Here is a 17,697-nt window from a genome sequence, read left to right on the forward strand (position 1 = left end):
TTGGACTGAGAATGTTTCCTGACGTGAGGTTCTAAGTTACCCTTTTGTTTTTGATCATTAGAGGGACCGAACCTTGAACTTTGGTAGCTTTTGCTTTCGGAACCAAACCTATGCTTTCGGTTGCTGGTGCTCTCTGAACCGAACTTGTCCTTTCAGTTGTTGTTGCCCTCTTGCGGCCTGACAGCACTTTTCTCTGACTTTGAATTTTTGTTATGATAACAGAAATGGGCGTTTTGAGATCGCCAAAACTGCTTTCGCTCTGAGAGATTCTTTTTGTATCTCAGATTCCTTTACTGCTTTTGATCCTTCAGTTGTTTTGGCTGTTTGTGAATGTTAGCCTTTTGCTTCTGCTTCTTGTCAGCCGGTTCACTTTTCACTGATGATGTTTCGTTTGTGGAAGTGACTTCTTCTACAGGAACTTCTTTTGTACCACTAGTGCTTGGCATATCGAAGTTGTCAGGCTTGTTTAGTGGCTCTGGCACATATCTGCCTTTGGTTTTCCAGGATGTCCGCTCTGACAGACCAACAGTTTCGTCGGCATTATCTATAGGAGCAGACCAGAAAAACTCATCATAGCGATCTGCATTATCTTCGTTCACTATGGCAGTGAGTTCGGCTGTTTGATGTTCGGTTACTCCTGTGACCTTATATACCTGATTTGGTGTTGTTCTCACCTTTTGGTACACAACAACCTTTTCTTCTAGAATCGGGGACTTATTTTGGGATAATTGAGCAAACTCCACAAAATTTTCAGAAATAAGATTTTTGTGGTTTTCGGGTTCGCTCTTGACAAACTCAGAATAGTCGACTTCATCCTCTACAGAAATTACGCTCATATCATCATCCTCATTAAGCTCAGACACGTTTTCAACATCAATTTTATTTTCTGAGCTCAAGTTGGCATTCAGTGAGTCAAATTTTTGTATGGTTTCAGTCCTTAGTTTCAGTTTATCGTTTTCATCCAAAAGGTTTTTCAGCATGTCCTTATGGTCCTTGGACTTTATAAAAGATTCGATTTTGTCCAGACCATACATATAGGTGGGATTCACATCATCAGACGATACAACACTTTCGCAGTTATATGCTTCAGCATCGATTTCATCCTCCTTAAACTCAAGGAAGGGTAAAATCATACGATGAATTTTCTTCCCTATTTCACAGTTTAGATGCAGTTGAGTGATGTTAGTATAAAGACGTTTAGCAATTAAACAAAAAACATTTCTCTGTTTCAAAAGTTTTAAATTGTCTCTTTGTAAATAAATGTTTTCGTCCTTAGACTTAATCAGCTCTGACTCCTTCAGCTCTATCCACATCCTTCGTTCCTCACTCTTGGATGACACCCTGCTTATTTGGTCAGTTAGGTTAGAATTGGTGACTCATGTTTGAGTTAAACAACTATCCAGATTTGAGATTCTTGAATTTAAGCTATTTAATTCTCTTTAATATGATTTCTATGGGACTTTAAATGAAATAAAAAGAGATTGTACCTTCTTGATCAATTCATAAAGCTCATTGATCTGCACACTGAGAGGTTTTGCTGTGAAGCATAAGTCCTCTCGCTCCTTGGTGTCCTCATTCCCACCGTCTGTATTGTATCCCTTCATGTGAGATACATCAGTCACCATCAAACACTTCCCACTGCTTTCGTCACCTCTCGCAACATATGCCTTTCCATGAGATGGCTTCCTGACTTCATCATCCTCTGAGTCGGTTGACCACACCTGCACGCCACCGAACTCGTCATCCTCTGCCAAACCCTGTACAATAAGAGCATTCATAGAAGGGTTAGTAGCAGCTTTCTTCCTCTTGATCTCTTCCAGCTTTTTCATCAACATAGCCTCTTCATCTTTCTCCTCATCCTTTTCTGCCATTTTCTTCAGAACGCAGTCTTTGGCATAATGGTTCTTTCCTCCACAATAGTAGCAGTTGACGCCATAATCTCCTTCAGCCTTCGCCTCTTTCTTTGGTTCTTCTATCTTTGGCTCCTCCCTAACCTTTTCAGAACTATAGCTTCCCTTCCAATTTCGGTTCTTATTGGTAGGGAACCTTTTCTTGATGAACCTCTTTGGATTAGACACCATCATTGCATAATCTTCAGAAGTAAGATCATAGTCTTCTAGGTTCAGATCTTCATCTTCTACCACATTTTTGCTTTTGGACAGGAGGGCCAAGGACCCCAAACTTGAAACAACATTCTTCTCTTGCATGACAATCTTTTCTTGAGATTTCAAGATTCCCACCAGCTTTGCCAGCGAATAAGATTTGAACTGCTCATGAGCTTTGACTATGGACACGACAGCTCTCCACTCGGATCTTAGGCCATTCAAAAAGGTACCCTTCTGTTCAATCAGCTTCCTTTCTATATCATGTTTGATCATCTTGCTAAGAAGATGATTGAAGCGATCGAACGTCTGAGTAGCAGTTTCATCAGTATTCTGCTTAAATTCACCGAACTCAGATAAAAGCAACGTCTGAATGGAATGTTCCAAATCTTCATCTGTGGAATAAAGCTCTCACAACCTATCCCAGATTTCTTTAGCGGTACTGCAGGAACTCACTAACCTAAATGTATCAGATTGAAGAGCGAATCGGATTAGTCTCAATGCTTTGATATTGCACTGAAACTTTTCCTTTTCGTCTTGAGCGACGTCTTTTACATCTTTTAACAAATCATTATATTCTTTCTGGGTTTTGATGATCTTTGATGTTCCTGAGTGAGCGAATGGTCCAGACACGATTGCTTCCCAAATAAGATATCCATTATCTTCAGATCCGATGACATAATCTTCAAAATGATGCGCCCAGACTTCATAATCTTGGGTGTAAAGAATAGGAATCTTCGTTGTTGAACCAATGCTATTTGAGATGTTGATAGGATTAGATTGAGACTCGTCCATGCTTGATCGTTTAACCTATTTGAAAGATCAAAATTGTAATATGTAATATTAGGGCAAAACAAATAAATGCTGAGTTACGTCAATTATGGAATGACGGCTCAATAAATATCAGTTAATGCGGAATAACCCTAATCGTAAATTCTTTCACAGAAAAGATGTGTATCGATTACACAGCCTCCCGCTCTGATACCAATTGATGAGTTATAAAAACTCTTTTGATCGATTAGATCTTTGTAACAGGTAAATAAAGAACATAAAAAGCAGTGAAATAAAACACAAGTATGGATCACAATGAGTCGAATGATTCAATTACTCAATCCTCAGCAGAGCTCGACTAAGAACTTCCGCTGTAGAGGATTCTAGGGTTACAAAACAAGAACGATGAATATGATTGAAAATGCTTATCTAATCGTTTCTAATCATTACGTTCTAGGATGCATGCAAGCATCTATTTATAATAAACCCTACAAAACTCACGGATGGACAGGCCCATACCAGAGATAAACATTGGACTAGCTAACGAGCCCAATAGACGCAACACAATACTGGACCTAACATTACCTTCCAGTAGAAGTGGGTCGAAGGCACCAATGTCGGCCCACTAGTAAGAGTTATAGTATAGATGATTGTGTTTGTGATAATTATCTGGTATGTCACTATCTGTTATGTTTTATGTGCTAGTATGCTATGATGTTATGTGATAGTGGTAGGAGGGGTAGGATAGACCCCAATACCGGTCGATAGGGCCGAAGGGGTATGCCAGCACCCGGATAAGCTAAGCAATATATGACTTATATGTTTGTACACTAGGATGCTATGTGGTAGAAGTAAGGGGTAAAATAGTCCCCATTATCGGTCGAAAGGAACGAAAGGGTAGGCCAGCACCCTGATATGTTAGGCAAGGTACCGGTCGAAAGGATTGAAGGGGTATGCCAGCACCCTGATATGCTAGGCTAGGTACTGGTCGACAGGACCGAAGGGGTAAGCCAGCACCCTGATATGTTAGGCAGTTACCGGTTGAAAGAGACCGAAGGGGTAGTCCAATACCCGGATATGTTAGACGGTATGTATGTTGTATGCTATGTGGTATGATGGGGGAACTCACTAAGCTTTGTGCTTACGGTTTTCAGTTTTTGTTTCAGATCCCTCTTCTTCGAAGGGAAAGGAGGCGATACGGTAGCAGCGCATCACATACCTGATTTTCCACATATGAGATTCTTGGGATTTGTACTCTAACATTGTTACTACCTTATGACATGCTTTTGAGACATCTGATCTATGGTTTTATGAAATGAAATAACTTGATGATGTTTTCTATAAATTGTTTTATGAATCGTTATATCAAAAATGAAAGTTTTGGTCTAGAATTTTGGAATATTACAAGATTAGTGAGTTCTCCAAACTACCACATACCATACATAATAAACACATATTGGGCACCGCCCTTCACAGGGCCTCGCCCGACATCGGGCCCTGACCGATATCGAGCCCCGCTCGGTATACAGATTTGTCAGTCATCAGGCCCCGATATGTATATATGTATATATATATATATATATATATATATATATATATATATATATATAAAAACATATAATCATACGAACAAATGCGATAATCACAAAGATAATAGCATAAAATACAGTCATCGATCCACACCCGACATCGGGTCTTGCCAGGTAAGCACACCAACACATAACACATGCAAGAGTCACACGGACATCTAGCCTCCTAACATAATAAACCATGGGTCAGCATTAGTACCTTCGACCCGCAAAACACAGTGAGGAAACTCACCTCAAACTGTTGAATCGCCCGAATGAATCTTTGACTGTTGGCCCGGAAAATCCCCATGCTATCATAACCAATAACATCCAATTATTAATTGGATTCCGACTCATAACCAAAAGTTTAAGCTATTTTGATCATAATCAGGGTAAAAGACCAATTTACCCTTTATCTAACTTGGCCTAAAACCAAGGCCCAACTTAACCATATAATGACCCAAATCCTAAAGCGCAATATATATATATATATATATATATATATATATATATATATATATATATATATATATATATATATATATATATATATATAGCCCAATCTTCCAAATTGGTCCCGAACCCATCATGGGCCTAAAATCAAAGGAAGCCGAACATTAGGGTTGTTCACTATTTGGATAAAACTGAATTGTCTAATTTGACAATTTGGATTGGACTATTTGGTTCAAATATTCGGATTGGTTTTCAACAAAACCGAATTATTAATTTTGATTTCGGATTGGTTTTGGTTTATAAAATAAGAACTGAATAGTCCAAAAAAACTGAATAACAATTTGTTATGTTTCTATTTTCAATATATCTATAATTATTTATAAATTTTATAATTTTTTTAAATAAGATCAAAAGATTTTACCTAATAAAAGATATTAATATGTACTTTCTGTCAAAAGTTTTTTATCTATTAAATAATAAACTATAATATGTCTTCTTAGTGGTTGTTTATAAATTTTAAATCACAAGTAATTAATTTTTTTTTGCTTCTTCTGTAAAATTAGATCATATTATAAATCTATGTCCTTTTAAAATGTTATGGTTTTTGAAAACCGAATTATAAAAACCGATCCAACAAATTGTAATTGGATCAGATCGGATCGAATTTGAATTTAGTTTGAACTATTTGGATCCATATTTTGAGAACCGAAATCCATTTGGATATACTTAATTAGATCGGATTGAACCGATCCATCCAAATGAACACCTACCGAGCATGCTAGTCCAAAGCCCAAAACATGGGTCTAATAGCCCAACTAGGCCCAAACTTCCAAATCCACACTATGGCCCAATACCGAGGACACTAAGCCCAAAGGTCCATTTGCTGAGTATGTGGGGCGTACTCAGCTCATACGCTTAACGTACTCCATATGTGGCTAGTACGCTCATCTTACCAGCTGGGTACGCCCTACGTTCTCTCCAATGTGCCAATTCACTCCATTAAGAACTTAACCCGGTAAGTCCTTCATCTAAACTCCCAAATCTTGTCCTTAAAGATGACTTGTCACGTAAAGTTGGCAACTTTATGTGCATGCATGGCTTAATGGGGCTCAAGAGCTCAAAAAGAGCTTAACAAAGGTCTTAACACAGCATGGATCAAGATACACCATAAAGCTTGCATTTTTATGCATAAGGGACCCTTAAAACGTCCATATCTAAGGGCTAAGCTTATGAAACAACCTTTACAAGGACCAACCAAAAAGGACCAAAATAATCCATAAAGAAACCCAAACTAGATCTACACAAAGAGTTGTCAAGTTAAGATCTTTATACCTCAAATGGCTCGAAATGATGATGCTAACTCTAGATCTCTAAGCTCTACTCTAAGGAATGAATCTTCAAGCTCCTTCTACCACTTCAAAATGCACAAGAACACGCCAAAATTCTTCACAAGAGCTCAAAAGCACCAAAACAAAGGCTAAAGGTGAGATTAGGGTTTAGAAGTTATAGAGGCTGGTCTAAAATGTCCAGGAGGTGAGTTTAAGATGCTTAAATATGGCACAAACCCTAAAAAATAGGGTTTGTCCCAGTCTTGCGTACACCCAATGTACGTGGATGGATTAGCTGGTTAGTTCTCCATTGAAGTCAAAGCTTAATCGTGATAGCATTTGTTCTGGTGTGACCAACAGTTGTGTAACATCCGTGATTTCAAGGTATTTTTAATTTATTTAATCTTGCATTTATTTGTTTCGGGCCATGAAGTTGTTTGGACTTAGAGGTTGGGCCTCTTCGTGTTTAGGCTAGCTGAAGCCGTACGCTGGGCATAAGCCTAGCGTACGCGGGGCGTAATAAGATCAAGGAAAATGTGGAGCCATGCACGTATGTGCATCGTACTAATTAGTACTTGCAGCGTATGTGTGCTGACTCAAAACCCTAATTTTTAGGGTTCAAGTCATATAAATATGTCATTATGTCCATTGCCCCGGCCTCCTTACCTCAGAAACCCTAAAATCTAACCCTTATCATCCTTGTGTGTTCTTGACCTTGTGGAGTTCATTTTTGGTAGCTTGGGGATTTGGAAAATAGAAGAGGGAAGTTGGTGAAGGAGAGTTAATGAAGCTTGAGCTTGAAGATCCAAAACATCATCATCGTCATCTAGCACTCATTTGAGGTATAAAGTTCAGAACTTGCCTTATGAATACTTAGATCTCTTGCGTTTGAGTTTTTGGACCTTTTGGTCCCATGGATGAAGCTTTATTAATCAAAGTCGTTTCTTAAGCTTAGGGCTGCCACCCTTGGTGTTATTTGAGTCCCTAATTCATAAAGTTGCCATCTTAGAGGTCTTGAAGCATCCATGCATGAGTATTGGTCATTTTTAAGGAAGTAGGTTGTCATATTCCAAGTTTGTGTTCATTTGGGGGCATGCAAGCCACAAAGTGGTCGACTTTATGGGTTAAGACACTTCATTCGACTCAGATCTGTGTTTGCAGCCTCAGATCTTTAGGGTTTAAGTGCTTTTTGGGATTTTGGATTAAAAGGAGAGTATGTTGGGCGTACAAGCTCGTACGCACAACGTACAATCCATGCAGCCTGTACGCTTAGCGTACAGATGGGCGTACTCACTAAATTGGGCTTTGCATTGTTTAGGCCTCAGTTTGGGTCACTTTCATGGATTAGTAACTTGGGACGTGGTGGACCATCTGGAATTGGACCAATAGGCTATAGAAACATTATTGGGCCATGGGCTAAGGCCCATGCAAAAGGATTGGATCCAATTGTAAATTGGACCATATATTGGGCTCCATGGGATTGTTTATCTTTTGGGCCATGGATTGTGATTTAAGGAACAAGTTATGTTAGGGATCTTTAAGAGCTTCATTAAGCCATACATGCACATAAAGTTGGCACCTTTATGTGATTAACCACTTAAGGAAATCAAATTTGAGCTTGGGTCGTGGTCTTAATCGATTAAGAGCTTAAATGGGAAAGTTGGCCAAGTTGGTGAGTATGTGGGGCGTACAAGCATGTACGTTGTGCGTACAAGCCATATAAGCAGTACAATGAGCGTAAAGGCTGAGTACGCCCTGCGTACTCAACATGTTGGGTTTCTTTTGTATTGGGCTAGGGTGGGCTTGGCTGTCTTGGGCCATGTTGGGCAATCATAATTCAAGTGTTTTTGGGCTAATAATATTTTTGGACCTTGGTTTAAGGCCCATGAAAGGGTTTGGGTCATATTTGGGCCTTGGGTGTTTATTTGGAATTTGGGCCTTTAGATTGGTGGTTTGGGCCTAGGCTTTGGGCTAAGTTGGGCAAAGGGTAAAAATGTCTTTTACCCTAGTTTGCACACTTAGTGTGGGTCAGGATCCGATTATTGATGGATTATTATTTTAGTGATTGATAACACGGGATCTTAGCGGGACAGCAGCCAAAGATTCTTTCTGTGAGATTTGGCAGTGCAAGGTGAGTTTCCTCACTGTGTTTAGCGAGTCGAAGGCACCAATGTCGGCCCATGGTTTTTTTTTGTAGGGTGTTAGATGTTTGTGTGACTCTTGCATGTGTATGTGCTTGCATGCTTACTAGGCAGGACCCGATGGTTATTCTGTATGCTAGTATCTAGTTATGGTATATGATTTGTATGCGGGTCGGGCCCGTTAGGCGGGTTTGGATGGGGACCGTTATACTTAGTGGGCAGGGCTCGATGATTGTACGGTATGCTATTATCTTTTTGATTTTCGCATGTGTTTGCATGTTTATATGATTATATGTTTTATATGTTTATTAGGCGGGGCCCAATGACTTACAGATCTGTATGCCGAGCGGGGCTCGATGCCGAGCGAGGCCCGATGACAGGACGGGCCCACTTTGTGTTTATTTATGTGTGTATGGTATGTGGTATTTTTAGGGAAATCACTAAGATTTATGCTTACGGTTTTCAGTCTATGTTTCAGGTACTTCGATTTTCAAATGGAAGAGCTCGGGATGATTGCAGAGCACACACCACCTCGTTCCGCATTTTCTTGATTTACTCTGATATGATGTGATGATTGATACATTTGTTTTATCTGAATTTTTATGATGATGTTTCTGGAATACTGGTTTTGTTAATTTAAAAATGAAATTTTGAGTCTTATTTTTGGGATGTTACACTACAACACAAACAAATACATATACTATACAAGCATGCATACAAGGTTTGTTGGTCCTTGACCTCAACCCAATCATACTGGGTTTTTTGGTTTACAACATAGATTAGTAAAACCTCAACCCAACCGTCCAAGGTTTGTTGGCACATGGCCTCAACCTAACAATCCAGGTTTGTTGGCATGTGGCCTCAACCTCACTATGTCGGGTATGTTGACTTCAAGTCTTAACCTAACCATATCGGTTTTGCTGGCACGGGGCCTCAACCCAACCGTCCATATGTCGACATATACATAAACAAAGCACATATAGAAATATCATAGAAATCCTACATCCTAGGATATATATGAATTTAATAAGTGGGCCGACCTTGGTGCCTTAGACCCATTGGCATAGTGAGAGAACTCACCTCTCAGTCTGAACAAAATCTGAAATAAATCTCGGCTCCAAATATCGGCTTTACCCGATACTTATTATCCAAAATATTCCCCAACTTAAATTAGTACCAAATCTGACAAAATACTCTTTGGTCAAAATTGGTAAAACTCAATAAACCGGTCGAGTTAACCCAGCCGAGTCGACCAAGCCACGTACGTGGGGCATACATAATTGCTAACCAGAAAACGGGGCTTAACCGTGTATGTGCTATGTACCATCTGGTACGCCCAATGTATGCAGTTGGATGCTTTCCCAACTCATTAAGGGCTTAATACGTAACCCCTTGCCTCTAAATTACAGATCCAAGTCCCAAATGTTGTCCTTAATCATAAAATTTCCAACTTTATGGTCTTGCATGACCATTAAGTGCTTAACACTAAAAACCCCAACATCTTAAGCCATTAAGACAACCAAACTCATGCATGGGGAAGAACTAAGAGCCAATATCATATTTTTATCACTCAAACTACCCTAAAATGTCCACAAGGACAACTCACTAGGTCTAGGGTAGCTTATACCCAAAGAACCAAGAATATGAAGCTAATAAGCATAAAATTTAACATAACAAGATCTAGTGATCGGATCAACAATTTCAGAACTTTATACCTCAAAACGAAGATTGGAGGTAAGGTGTTCCAAGATCTATGAGGTCTTGCTCTTCCAAGTTGGTGCTTCTATCTTCTCCTTGCTTCAAAGGCACCATAAAAACACACTTTTAAGCTTAAAGGGACATACACAAGAGATTAGTGTTGCAATGGACGAAATGAAGGTTGGAGGTTGGTGCGGGAGTGAGCATTGGGGATTTAATGGTGTTTATATGGGGTCAAAACCCTAATTTTTGGGGTTTGTAGACCAGGCATGTACGCACAACGTACACTACATACGCCCAACGTACGTGAGCTCGTCCCTAAAACTACAAAAATGCCACTATGGGCCAAATTGCAACATTTCTCATACATAAGGTCAAAAATAAAATTAATCTTCATACTTAGGGTTAAAATTGGAAACACATCATCATTGGGATGTTACATGATATTCCCATTACGATATGATGCATTGAATTTTACATGGTCACTATGATTTTGCTTTTTTTTTGTTTAAATGTTTTCTTCCTAATTTTTATGGTTTGCAACAATAAGAATTAAGGTTCATACTTAAGAAGTTAAAGTTGATTCCACCATTTATGTCTTCATTAACGTTAAGTTATAATAGATACCATATAAACAAGACTTTATGAGAAAATCTAGAGACTATATGTTGCCAAATTTACTTCCTTTTTTGCCTTTGTCTGCAAAAAGTTTTGGACACTGATTCTTGAAGTGACTATTTTCTTTGTAATTCTAGCAGACAATATACTTTCATCTTTTTGATTTCCATTTCTTCCTTGACTTCCTCTAACGTTACTTCTTATGTTCGGTTTTCTCCCCTTTTCTTCAGTAAAAATTAAATCTTGAATGCCATAGAATGTGAACATTGTAGTTTTGGATGAACTACTAATAGTCGTGACGGTTCCATACCAACTATATGGTAATGAAGATAACAACAACAGTGCATGGACTTCATCATCAAAACTAATGTAAACAAATATCAATCTTGATATTATTGAATTGAACTCGTTGATGTGGTCTGTCATTATTGAATTGAACTTGTTGATGTGGTATGTCATTGACTATCCTTCCTTCATCTTCGTATTCATAAGCTGTCTAATCAAGGAAAAATATTGGTTGCAGAAGGTTTCTCGTACATGTTAGAAGTCATGATCATTCTGAAAGTTGTCTTCTCATTGATAATGTTGTAAGCAACATTCTTTTCCAATGAAAACCTAATGACACATAGGGCTTGTCGATCTAAATTATCTGAATCTTCCCGCTTCATAGCCTCTAATTTCTACCAATTAATAGGAGGTGTAACTTTTTCTAGTATAGGTAATATTCAATTTGCATTCTCCCAAAACCAAAATCATGGCTTTCCTTCTTCAGCCATAACTCTTATACTAATTATGAGGACTAAGATGCTCCTGAACAGTGGAACATGACAATAAAATGCAAAGAGCAACACAAGAAACAATACACAAGGATTTACATGGTTCACTTGCTAATCAAGCTACATATACATGCAAGCTAGAGAGATTCTTTTATTGATTTGAATGTTAATACAATGGTTGCGTCTTCACTACACTAATAATAATTCTTATATACACTCTTCCTCTCTCTCTCTCTCTTAGGGTAACAATAAATGAGATATTTATAGGGGAGTTGACCTAAATGACATAGGATTCATATCCAACCCAATAGACCCTTCTGACAGAAGATTCGACTACAATGTCAATGTGTTCTCCAAGATAAGAGTAAATATAACTACAAACATTTTGAATAAACTTATCTTTGCTAAGAAAATATTCTGCATGCTAAGTTCCAAACCTTTCTACCTTCGACATTTCTTCTATTTCCTAAAACCTTCTGTACCCAAAAACTTTGGCATCCACACAAAAAAAAAACTTTTCCGTTGCATTCCACAATACGGAGCTCAAAGAGTAACTCCTCAAACTTTTCATTTAGACCCAACATCTCAACAGGGTCTTTGGGGATTCCGATCGGGATTAAAATGGAAAAAATATAAATGTGTGTTATCTTCCCCCTTAAAACCTCAACATTGGAAAATCAAACCGTTTTGATCGCTATTCAAATAAAATGTAAGTTAATATTTGAATAAGGCAGGATAAGTAGAGGTAAGAACCTCATGAATTTATGGAGTCTAAAAATTCATAGAGAATGTAAGAGTATGATTTCTAATGGGTAAATTATTTCCCCGATTTTTAGCACAAAATCAAAATCCAAACCACTACGCAAAAGGATATCGACAACCAAATCTACAAACATATATATTAGGCTAGATAGAAGCTTGAATCTACAAATGAAATGGTTGTGTATGGTGGTTGAATGGAGACAAGATAACACCGAGAGATGGTATGAGTGGTGCCAACAACATAAGGTGGTGTTAGGTGATGTCTCTTATGGTGACTTTAGGATGAAGAGAGACGGTTGTTAGGGTTGCCAACTTTGGAGATGGGAGGCAAGGGGTTTGTGGGTGAGGTTGACATGACAGTGTGTTTTTAAGGTGTAATAAAACGAAAGAAAAAAAAAACGACAAAAAACTCAACATCGATAAATTTGTCTATCTTATAAGGAGTTAACTCCTAATTTCTAATTCTGGTAATAGGAAGAATCAATCTTGTAACAAAATAGAACCTTGAGGAAAAACATATAAGGAAAATGTAAATTTTAACTAGTTGTGACTTTTTATAAAGTTTAAGACTATTTGTGTGATTTTGTTTTCAATTTTTATATGTGATTGGAAAAACTATTTCCAGGCAGACGGTTTTGCTACTTTCACTCTTTCTTCCCTTCAAGGCTTCAACAATAGCTTTGTGTAGTCCGATGCTGATATATCTTTCCCTATTTTCCCTATATCAATCGTAACATGATTCCAACAACCTAGATCTTTCTCACTCGCTGCTCCGGCGATCCTTCTTCACCATCTACGAATCAAGATCGGAGGTAAATCTTCGCCTCATATCCATCTATGAATTACCGGCCGAATTTGCGTAGATTTCAATATTCGTGTTGCTAGTTTCGATTTACAAATATTCTTTACTCGATTGCTGTTAAATTGCGTGATTATGTTTCTGTATGGTAGTTTATGTTTTCCTTTTTCAATCGAAGATTATTTTCTACTTCTATTAACATACTAAAGATTCTGCGAAATGGATGCGGGATTATCTTTATAAGGTATCCTCTTACTGTTCTTGAATGACCTAATTTTGAGTTAAATTTACAGTTATTTGGTGGTTTAGTGAGAATTGAGATGGCGGATAACAATGGGAATTCCAATTCACCTGCTGAAAACCAAAACCACATCTCTAATGAATCTATAAACCCTACAACCAACCAGAACGATGCATCCATTGATGCAATAGCACAAAAGGTTCAGGAGTCTCTGACTCTTTCCAAGCGGCATAAGTTTTGGGAAACTCAACCAGTCGGACAGTTCAAAGACGTTGGAAACTCAACCCTACCAGAAGGCGCAATTGAGCCTCCAACACCATTATCAGAAGTTAAACAAGAACCCTATAATCTCCCAGGTCCATACGAATGGATCACTTGTGACATGGATACAAAAGAGATGTGTGCAGAAGTTTACAATCTCCTTGCTAACAACTACGTTGAAGATGATGAAAACATGTTCAGGTTTAACTACTCAAAAGATTTCCTTCAATGGGCACTTCGTCCTCCAGGGTATTACAGAAGTTGGCATATAGGGGTTCGAGTCAAATCATCAAAAAAGCTAGTAGCTTTCATAACTGGAGTCCCTGCTAAAATCAGAGCTAAAGACAGTGTTGTTAACATGGCAGAAATCAATTTCCTCTGTGTTCATAAGAAACTTAGATCAAAAAGACTCGCCCCAGTGATGATTAAAGAAGTCACAAGAAGAGTTCACATGGAAAACATATGGCAAGCTGCTTATACTGCTGGTGTGATTTTACCTACACCTATCTCCACTTGTCAATACTGGCACAGATCTTTGAACCCTAAAAAGCTAATTGATGTTGGGTTTTCAAGACTTGGTGCTAGAATGACCATGAGTAGAACCATTAAGCTTTACAAGTTACCAGATTCACCAATCACACCCGGGTTTAGAAAAATGGAGCTCCATGATGTTCCTGCAGTTACCCGTTTGCTTAGGGAATATTTGAAGCAATTCATAGTTGCTCCTGACTTTGATGAAAATGATGTGGAACATTGGTTGCTTCCTAAAGAGGATGTAGTGGATAGTTTTTTGGTGGAAAGTAGTGACACACGTGATGTGACTGATTTCTGTAGTTTTTATACACTTCCTTCAACGATTCTTGGAAACCAGAATTACTCAACTTTGAAAGCTGCGTATTCATACTACAATGTGTCTACTAAAACTCCAATGCTTCAGTTGATGAATGATGCTCTTATTGTGGCTAAGAAGAAGGGTTATGATGTTTTTAATGCTTTAGATGTTATGGAAAATGAAAGTATTTTGAAGGAGCTGAAGTTTGGACCTGGTGATGGGCAATTGCACTATTATCTGTACAATTATCGGTTAAATCAACCACTGAGACCTTCAGAGCTTGGGCTTGTTCTCTTGTAGTGTTGTGGGATCTCTGGAATGGAATCATCAATTCCTGTTTTGCCTGGTGAACTTCTTTTTCTTAATCAGTTTTCTTGATTTTTCACAGGAGTTGAAAGGTACTTGGTATCCTGAAAACTTGTTTGCATTTTGATATACGTTGTGATTTCAGATCATGTTTTTATGGTAATTGGGTATGTTTTTAGAACTTGATGACATGTGTTGATTCATTAACAGAAAATCTTCTTTTATATGATTCTTGCTTTGGTTGTCCATGTCAATCGATATCATGGAATTGAGTCTTGGTAAATTATATCATTGGTTTCTTTTGAATCATGTTGATGTAAGTTTTCGTGGGTGTTAGTCTTTTTTTTTTTTTTTTTTTTTTTTTTGTTAAATCTCATGCTTATCGGGTACCCTTATAATGTTTTATCTTTTAAAGTATTTGGTTGAGTGTTGGATTATTTTTGAAGTACTTCCTAGTTTCTGTTTCAGTTGAGGTCATATTCAGATCTTGCCAATACCATTTTCTGTTAACTTTTTGAAGTACTTCCTAGTTTCTGTTTCACCTGAATTGCTTACATATTGGTATTGGATTCATTTTATTGACCATTTAGGGGGGAAATTGTTTTTTTGTTTTTAATGTATACTTTTTCTTTAGTACATACATTTTCAGATCTTGCCAATGCTATTTTCTGTTAACAAGTTATGACAGTTTTATGAAAGGGAATTTTTTATTTGAATTACCGATTAAAAAGACAAAACAAACGGTGTTAATCACAATGTATAGTAAGGTTAAGGGTATGGTTACTACCAACCCACTAGAAAAGTGTTGTCACGTTAGTGGAAGTTTCACTGCTAAACGCCTAAACCACTAGCCTTTGAAAATGGTTACCACTCTCTATAATATTTATCCTATTAACCCTTGAAAATGGTTATCACTCCATAATATTTATCTTTTTTTTTGCCATTAGCTTAAATGAAAAACATAATTTAAAACATAAATAAATATTTTACATTAATTAAAAAACACATTATATTAATTAAAAACACACAAATATAAATTCTAAATTACTTTTAAAAAACATAAAAGTTAAAATCTAAATTACTACAAAAAAAACATAAAATATACCAAATAAAACATAAATATTAAGACATTTGATCATAATTTCCATATTTTTCGCGGACTTGTTGGATTTTTAGAAATGTCGCTAGATTTTCCGAGTCAAGATCCGGTTGGAGCTTTGTATTTATGATTTGAATATCGGTAAGTGCTATTTTTCAGGGACGAGCTTCCTCCGTTGATTCATTTTTTTTTCTAGAAAAATTAGAGTTTTGTCTAACTTTTCCTCAAGTACGTCTTTGCTACTCACTTTTCTGCTTGAAGACGCCGCCTTTTTGTTTTGTCCCTTCCTGGTGGTCGACGAAGTTGGATTTCCAGTGGACCTCCCTGGTGCCATCCAAGTCATCATTGAGGTCGAGACCAAATCCTACGTACGACTCGGAAGTTTTTAGCCTTTTGTTGGAGCCGGTAATCGAATTTGAATGCGCCGTCTTCGGATAAAGGATCCATTTTGGACATTTAGGACAATTTTTACACGTTTTTTGGTTGCCGAATGGCTTACCATTATTAATAATTTTCTACTGGTAACATGCGGTTGATAAAATATTAAAATTGTTGCTACCCTTTTGTGCATATATTTAAGATCTTCAAATATGACGTTAAATTTGGTGCAAGCCACGTCATTTTGCATTGACTGTGCCGTACGTCCAGTCCGTTTCCTTTCCTAATAACGCATGAAAGTTGTTTAAAATACGATTCCAAAAACTTTGACTAGATTGTGCGTTGCCGACTTGCCGTCTTGCAATATGAAAATCCAAGCTTTTGCTAAAGCTTCCTCCTCGTCTTCACTCCATTGCGTAGTCTTTTTTGAGATTTTCCATTTTGTTGCCTTCTTCGAGATGGTTGTTTTGTTTCTTGTCGTTATTGTTAAGGTTTATAAGTTGTGATTGAGATAATGAGACTTAGAGATTGTTGTGAATGTCGTGTCTGAAATTGTTGAGGTTGAGAAAATTGGGGCTGAAATTGTTGAGAAAGTTGTTAAAAGATTTGAAGTTGTGGTTAATTGAATTATTGTGGTCGTTGTTGTTAGTAGTAGTTTGTGTGGTATAATAGATTGGTGAATAGAGATTATTGTTGAATTGTGAATGTTATCAATTGCATATAACTAAGATTTGCATATGGATTATTTGAAGTGTTTGGAGTGTGTGAAGTATTTTGATTTAGATCCATAGGTTGAAGAAAAAAATAAGAAAATAAAAAGTTTTTTTTTAGTGTGAAATGTATTGAAAATAGATGTTATTTATAGTTGTAGGTTATGTTTTTAAATTTGAAAATCAAATAATCTTTTTTTATTGATGTCGACGGATACAAAATGAAAAGAACGGTCAAATATGTGACCGTTGGCACCTTCTTCATTCTCATTAAATGTCTTCGTCCGTCTTCATGACCGGTCCACAACCAACCAACCACCGCTGCCTGAGACGGTGTTCACATGTCTTTTGGCTAGCCACATAGGATGGCACGCGTGGTTTGGAATACCATACCGGATAGCCTAAGTAAAGCATATGACTTAAATATGCACGTCACCTTGTTTTAGAACTTAAACATAAAACATTTTTATTTTTTTTATGATTGCAAATAAACTAAACATGTCCATAAGGTTCATTTATTTTATTTAAACTATATTCATATACTTAAATCATATGTATCCTCGTCAAACAAAATGAAGTACAAGATCCAGTTTATCTAGGTACATGAGCTATTCTAATGATTCATCAATGTTTTGTCAATAAACAAGAGACAAATATTTTTCATGTAATTTTCAAAATAATACTATAAAACTATAACTATAACATATAATAGTGAAAACCAGACAACCCATGGACTCCGTAAGAAATTGATTATAATAAGTAACAACATTCTTTACTTTATGATTTTATACTAGGTGACTTGGCATTTCGTTAATTAGTTTATACTTCATTTGTGAAAATGAAATACAAACCCA

General features: G+C 37.2%; 1 protein-coding gene across 1 annotated transcript; it reads left to right on the forward strand.

Annotated features, from left to right (window-relative positions):
* Positions 1 to 12,833: 12,833 nt before the first annotated feature.
* On the forward strand, positions 12,834 to 14,882 carry LOC145102884 (glycylpeptide N-tetradecanoyltransferase 1-like). Its single transcript, XM_079040386.1, has 2 exons — positions 12,834 to 13,029; positions 13,310 to 14,882. Exon 2 carries the CDS (start codon positions 13,337 to 13,339, stop codon positions 14,648 to 14,650), a length of 1,314 nt encoding a protein of 437 aa, XP_078896512.1. The 5' UTR covers positions 12,834 to 13,029; positions 13,310 to 13,336; the 3' UTR covers positions 14,651 to 14,882.
* The last annotated feature ends 2,815 nt before the right edge of the window (positions 14,883 to 17,697 follow it).

Source organism: Lactuca serriola, chromosome 4 (genome assembly GCF_051521515.1).
Source record: "Lactuca serriola cultivar US96UC23 chromosome 4, Lser_US96UC23_V15, whole genome shotgun sequence".
Lineage (NCBI taxonomy): Eukaryota > Viridiplantae > Streptophyta > Magnoliopsida > Asterales > Asteraceae > Lactuca > Lactuca serriola.